Raw genomic sequence first — 6975 nt, 5'->3', positions numbered from 1 at the left:
GAAGCCGCCGCGTCAGACTCTGCCATCGATCACAGCGCCCGCGCCACCGGTCGGCACGCAGCAGGCAAAGGCAGGGCCTGCGGGCGCTCTCCACAGTGCCCCCAGCTGCCTTCTTCAGTACCTGCCTGCCCTCCACCAAGCGGTGCCCGGAAACCAGGCTGCTGCATTTTGCTTTAGCTTTTCCTGCCTCAATGCTCAGAGAACAAATGTCATGAGTATTACTCACACTTATAAAAATAATTACATGGAATAAGTCATGTAAATACTGAAGATTTTATTATGTCTTAATGAAATCCATGTCACAGTTACATTGAATACATTCTATGCACTGTACTTGAAAATATGAAATAGAAAACCAATTCAAGTACTTCTCATATAACCAATATTTTTAAATTTTTCCTTTTATTTATTTTCTTTTTTAGCTTTCTTTGACACTATAATGAAATGGAACAGAAAGAGTACATAAAAACAAAAGTATCAGGCAGAATTTTTAAAACCTTGCACTTTACCTATCACATTGAGTATCTCCAAGACTATTCCCCGTGGAGAGCAAAACGCATTGCAAAGCTGCAGGGTCACCAGCCGTGGGAAAGCCTGAGGACAAACAGACGCAGGTCCGGGACAGAGGGCCCACAGGTGCACAGCACGGCTCCACAAGCCCTCCAGGCCCTGCCGCTCCCGAGGCCAATGACAAGGACAGGAGGCTGGAGGAGCGGTCCAGGCCCAGGCAGGCAGCGCCGGGCCGCTCAGTCAAGCTGTCTGAAGGTCAAGGCGATTCAGAGGACTTGGAGTGTCTTCACACAGGGAGCATGAGTTAGGAAGGGGGGTGGTCCTCCCCTCGGATGCTTCGATACTTAGCCATGTCTTCTGGAAACACTTTAGAAAGTTCTTGAATCAACAGGCTTTTAAATTTCTAAGAAGAAAAATATACTGTCAAAATATGTTTGCTTGTAACCCATCACCCCAGTTAAAGACACCTGCACCAGAGCCATCCAAAGGGACGTGCTCTGCCCCCACGGACGCTGCCGGCCACTCAGCTGCTGCCCACTCACCACCCGTGGACGCAACACGCTTGCATCTACAGTGCAGGTACAGTAAGACTACCTGAAAGGAATCCCTGCCCAAATACAACTTCCTCTCCCCTGCTTCCAAGTAAAAATCGCCCCCTTGTAGGGAGCCAGCCACACAGGTGGAAATGAGTTTTGCAGACAGCGCACGTAACAGGAATCTTCAAATATTTTTAATGAAGCAATTATTAACTCGAACCACATCACACTCTCTGTGTGCAAACAGCTCGATCAAAGCTTTCAGAGCAGCTGGAAGCTGGAAACCTGTCTCCGCCAAATGCCATGGCTCCCAATCCTCCCTCAGCATAACGCTGGTTTTACTCCAGTCTTACAGGCAGCTAAGTACCTGCCAGCATCTCACAACCTTCTAAGCTGCAGTAAGAGGCACTGTGGATACTAGGCAAGACACACACAGAGTTAGGACACACTCTCAACGGAGACCACGCTGGGACACTCCGGAACTACTCACGATGTCCTTGGGAAGTTTAAACACACGGCCCACTGGACAAGCGAAGGCCATGTAGCTGCGCCGTGACTTTCACAGGTCTCAGGTGAGAGCAGACACTGACACCAGGTGCATCGTCCCTGAGCAGCACCCACAGGACATGTCTGTGCCACCCGCACGCCCTGGCGTCACACAGAAGCACGGCGGGATGGAGCAGAACACGCATGGACCACAGCCCTGTCCGTACAGAGGTGGTTTCTGCTGGGCAACGCAACTCACCAACAGTGCAAAGGCCACAACCTGCCACTGACCAAGCTGTATCGTGTCCCGAGGATGATGCGGACTTCAACAGCCACTCAGTCCCAACCTGACGCAACAGTTACGGCAAACACCACCTCAGGGCCCACTGCCCAGCAGTACACATCGCCTGCGACCTCGGGGAGCCCCGCGACCCCAGGGCACCACGGGACGGCCGTCGCTGTCATCCTGACAATGTGTTCCGCGCACCCTGAGCCCTCAGAGGTCCCATCAAACACCAGCTGGGCACACCTGTGGGCACCGAGCATCAGAGGAACAGAGCACTCAGGCCCCGAGACCTGGGAGCACACGCTTCACAGAGGAGATGAAGAGAGAAAAAGGAAAGTGCTAACGCTCTCAGCAAAGGAGCTGAGGAAAGGCTGGTCCCCCAAGGCCTTCTGAGGAGGTGACCTACGGTGACCCGAAGGACAGTCAGTGCACAGAGAGCACGCGAGAGCTCCAGGCAGAGGAGACAGCACGAGAAAGAACAGGCAGGAAGCAGGCAAGGGGCTGCCGACCTCCAGGAATGGAGAGGAGGCCAGCACGGCCGGGCCAGAGGGAGGGACACGGCTGGAGAGGCAGGAGGGCTCGGAGCATGAGGCCAACAGAAACGGGAGGCTGGCAACGGGGTGGTGCCTCCGGTTCAAGGAAAAAACACCACCCCCCAACTGGAACCATATCTGAGTTCATTTAAGTAAGAAAAAAAACGACGTATTTCATGTTCAAGATGCAGTTTCTAGATCTCATCACAGCAGAGAAGCCAAGCCAGTTCTCCGTGGAGAGCTGCGTGAACAGGGGGCAGGTACAAAGGAGTCTGGAGTCAGAGGCTGCCCAAGAGAACAAAGATTCAAGGACCCTCCAAACCAAAGAACCAAAATTACAGAAAAGGTCCAACAGACGGCATCAGAAAGCACCGAAGCGCAAACCTGAAGTATTCAAGTTTTAAAAATGAAAACAATCACAGTTAGCCAACGACAGCTAACAATCACAGAAACTAACCTGGACTTCCCTGAAAGTAAGGCTGCCGTTTTTTACATTGTTTTATGCTATCATCACAAAGCTGATACTTCACTTACTCCCCATTAAGCAATTCAGAAATCGCAACTGCGTAACATTACAAAAACGGCTGACGTTCTACCCAGTGTGGAAAAGACAGACACAGTCTGGGTGAGGATTTCTTTCCTTTCTGACATCGCTTTCTGTCTACAGGAGCTTACCTTCATCGTGTCAATCTTTCCTTTCACTTGTTCGTTTTTTGCCAGAGCCCTCTCCAGGCACTCTTTGGTGTACAGTTGCGGGTTTCGACCTTGATCTATGTACCTGGAAACAGGAAACATTTCAATTAACACTCTCATGGCTGATACCTATTCTCAGTGTTCTTATGGAAAGAAGAAAAAAGTTTGCTATATATAACTTCGCATGGCCCTGTGCAGACAAAACTGTCCAGGAGCCGGGTGAGTTAGGAGGCCTTCATTTATACAGGTCCAGGTGATGCGATCTCACGTCACTTCTAGAACATGATCGACTCGTGACGTCAGGTAACAATCGCTCACGAGCCCCACAGCCACCCACTTCACCTCCCACACACTGGTGATTTTCAAAGGCATGTGCCCACGACCTTCTCCGTCTCACAACAGCTGTGAGGTCGGGGAGCTCCTGACAAGAGAGAACTAAGCCTGGGCCAGGGCTTCAGACCCCAGTGACACGGGGAGCCCGGGCGAGCCCAAGATGCAGCCCCTACTCCAGTCTCCCATCCCCTTGGGAACCGAACGCTTTATGGAGGAGCCAGGGTCTGCTGGAGCGGGAAGCAGGGGAGCGCTGCAACCAGGAGAGCCGGGCCCTGCCCACCCCAGACTGAGTTACAACCTGGTGCCCCGCTTTCAGAAAGCTGGGGGTGGGGGTGGGGGGGGGCATACCACTTTCCCAAATACGCCAGAGTGACTTGAATTTAACAGAGACAAGATGTGCTCCAATTATTCCTAACCTGTATAAAACTATTTCTTGAAATCTTTAACACTTGTCCCCAAAACGTCTTCACTATCCAAAAGATTTCATTAAGCTTACTGCCTGGATAAATACCTGCATTTGACCAGCGGTGGGCCACCTGCTACCTCTGTACCCTGAACACCTTTGTGTTGCTCAGCTAAATAGAATTACTCACTACAAAGAAACAAAAGCCACCACCACACTAAGCCCAATTTATGTATTTTTATGCTTCAGTAAAAAAGAATATTACCACTTCAAATTAAAGACACTCATAATGGCATTAAAAACTGGCCTTTCGGGGCCGGCCGAGTAGCTCAGTTGGTTAAGAGCTCGCTCAAGAGTGCGAGCTCTGAGCAACAGCGGTTCGAGTCCAGCCCGAGCTGAGCAGCTGCTGAGCTGCCAACAGGTAGCAGGATGGCTCAGCTGAAAAAATAAAAAACTGGCCTTTCATTTAACACAATTAATAAATCACAAGTTCTAGAAATTCCATTGTATTGCAATGTTTTTGAAATGATGCAAAAAAAGCACCAAATTATGGTTTTGATTCTAAATAAAACCCATCCAATTCTGGAAATAAATAACCTGACAGGCTAAACAATCATTGCAACAGCAGTATCCTTCGGATTAGGCTGAGACCCGAGGGTGAGCCCCACTTCCGCCGACACAGGGCCGGCCAGCCAGCCCAGGCTGCGACCCCACCTCGGTCACAGGCAGGCAGCGTCTGCCGGAGCGTGCTGAGAAGGCCGCCGCAGGCTTGGAAGCGTCTCCCACACCGCGCACCACAGAGCCGCATACCTGCTGCCCATCAGACCCCAGAAGCCACCGCATTCCCAGCACCCCAGGTGAGTCTCCACTGACCCCTCTGCCTGAGGCTGAGCTGGCAGAGGCCCCGCTGCCCTTCAGCAATCTCTCCCCGTCGTCTCGTCTCATGTGCCCACTTGAGACCCGAGCAGTCACTGGCACAGATCCATACACGCAGTCCGCACACTCATGGCCAGCACGGGCTGATGGGGACACGCCAAGGCGAAGCGGCCGCCACCTTCCCACCCTTCACAGGCCGGCGGCCGGCGCCCAGGAGTCCGGGCTGTAACGCACACATGACCTCCACGCCCACCGGAAGCCAGGGGACTCAGCGGGGCCAGCTGAGAGCAGGCAGAGAACATGTGACACCACGGCCGGCAGGCAAGGCCGGGGCCGAGACGGGGAAAACGCAGCCTGTCGCCTGCCTTGGGGGACAGCTTCTGAGCTGGGCTGCAAGTTGGACCTGAATCTCTGACCCTTTGAAGTGTAAAACCACAAGAACGTTTCCTTTCTTGTTCACGGAAATCGGCGGTTTACATTTGCAGTTTTACTGCACAAAGCACCAGCATGAGCGTGTGGATCCCAGACAGCTCTGGGAGTGGGGAGGGCTGCTGTCAGAGCAACCGGCCCCGGCGGAGGAAGGACGAGCCCGGGGCTTCGGCCTCAACCCTGACACTGACACGCTAAGGGGCCCACGGCGCGTGCTCAGCAGTCCCTTCACCTGTGACAACCACACCAGCATGCGCGCCCCGGCTGCAAACGCCGCGAGCAGCTACTTCCGGGAGGCATCCTCTGGCCGCTCCTAAGCTGGGCGCTCGGACGCTCCCGCAGGAGGCCGGTCGGCCCTCCCAGGCGAACCTGCCCGAAGAGCCGCTCCCCTTCCCGACGGAGCAGCGACGCCCCTCCCAGAGCTGGCCTTCCTGGGCAGTGTGGCGGGCACCGGACCAGGCTCCTGGCAGGTTCTTTCTGCCTGCTCTTTTTTTTTTTGGTTTGAAATATAGCCCGTTTAAGACTTTTTATCTTTTTAAAGGAAAAAAGGCAGTTTGGCTGTCCCGTCTGTCTAAGCAGGACTTGGAGAGCCTATGAAGTTTCCCACATATTTAATAAGCCTCTATTCACATGTCGGTCTTTCAACGATACGATACTGAGATTTTAGGTTATTTGTGTGTGTTTGCTTCACGGGCACCTCCGCGGGGCTCGGGCTGCGCCACCGCATCGCAGGCCCTGCAACACCCGTGACGGCAGCGGTGGTTACACCATAAGCAGACCACGATTGTACTCGAGGAACATGGGAAACGGTACTCACTCAAAAACTTCTAACGGGACAGTGATATCATGAAGCTGCTGTCGGCACTTATCAATATCCTGTAGGCCGGTCACGATAAAATTCCTGGGGGAAAAGGGAAAAACGGGGCGCGGGGTTACCTTGGATGGCACCATGACCACCACCCGCCCGGCCAACCCGGGCCCCACGCGGGGGTTCCGCAGGGCGGGCGCTCCCCGGGGGCAGCCTGGACCCCCCTCCGCTGGGGCTCAGCAGGGGGCACTGCGAGGGCGGCAGTCACGCGCGCGCAGGGAGTCGCGGGGTGAAGCAGCGTGACTCCCACGGACGGGGCCCCGCCATGGAAGCCGCTCCGCCCGGCCACGGGACCGCCTCCGAACGGCCCTGCAGAAGAGGCGCCGGCGACGCGGCGCCAGGCGGCGGGCCGGCCTCGCGCACAGCCTGGAGCGCGCCGGGGCACCGGGCGCAGAGGACCGGGTGCAGCCCCTCGCCCGCGCGGCGCGGCCCCAGCTCCCGGGCCCCGGGGCCCATCCCCGCTCCCCGAGCGGACGCGCCGGCGCACTCGGGCCGCCACGCACAGCTTCTGGTTGAGCCCGGCCTGGCTGCTCGGCTGGAAGTCGCTGACGATGATGCCGAGCTGCCGGATGTTCTCCACGAACTTCTCCAGGTGCTCCTCCAGGTGGTCGAACTTCTCCGCCATGGCCCCGCACCCAGCACCGCCACAGCCGCGGCCCCGCTCCGCCGCTTCCGGCTTCCGCCCGGGCCCACCGTTTCTTCCGTTTCCTCTGAGGGCAGGGGGCGGGGCTGGCGTCGGGGGCGTGTTCCGGACCCTGGAGCACCGCCTGGGGCGGGGCCTGGGCGCGGGGCGGGGCGGGCGGGGCGGGGCCTGGGCGCGGAGCGGGGCGAGCAGCCCGAAGCGGTCCAGGTGAGTGGACCCGCCAAGAATGAGTCTTCAGGGCTCCCCAGCGTGCTCTAAGGGCCACAGAGTGCCAGTGGTGAGGACCTGCGAGGCCCGGCTCTGCCTCTAGTGGCCCTGAGCAAGTTCCCTAGCCTCTGAGCCTGTGTTCCTGTCCATAAAATCAGGAAAATGAGACCTG

The 6975-nt window shown here is 56.0% G+C and overlaps 1 protein-coding gene across 1 annotated transcript; it reads right to left on the bottom strand.

Annotated features, from left to right (window-relative positions):
- Nucleotides 1–250: 250 nt before the first annotated feature.
- On the bottom strand, nucleotides 251–6652 carry MED10 (mediator complex subunit 10). Its single transcript, XM_019653043.1, has 4 exons — nucleotides 6457–6652; nucleotides 5903–5986; nucleotides 3027–3129; nucleotides 251–913 (listed from the first exon to the last, which is right to left on the bottom strand). The coding sequence occupies exons 1-4, from the start codon at nucleotides 6576–6578 to the stop codon at nucleotides 815–817; spliced, it is 408 nt and encodes a 135-aa protein (XP_019508588.1). The 5' UTR covers nucleotides 6579–6652; the 3' UTR covers nucleotides 251–814.
- Between the last annotated feature and the right edge of the window lie 323 nt (nucleotides 6653–6975).

Source organism: Hipposideros armiger, unplaced genomic scaffold (genome assembly GCF_001890085.2).
Source record: "Hipposideros armiger isolate ML-2016 unplaced genomic scaffold, ASM189008v1 scaffold_193, whole genome shotgun sequence".
In the NCBI taxonomy this organism is placed as follows: Eukaryota; Metazoa; Chordata; class Mammalia; order Chiroptera; family Hipposideridae; genus Hipposideros; species Hipposideros armiger.
The sequence above is the reverse complement of the archived record's forward strand: the minus strand, read 5'-3'. Positions and strand labels throughout refer to the sequence as shown.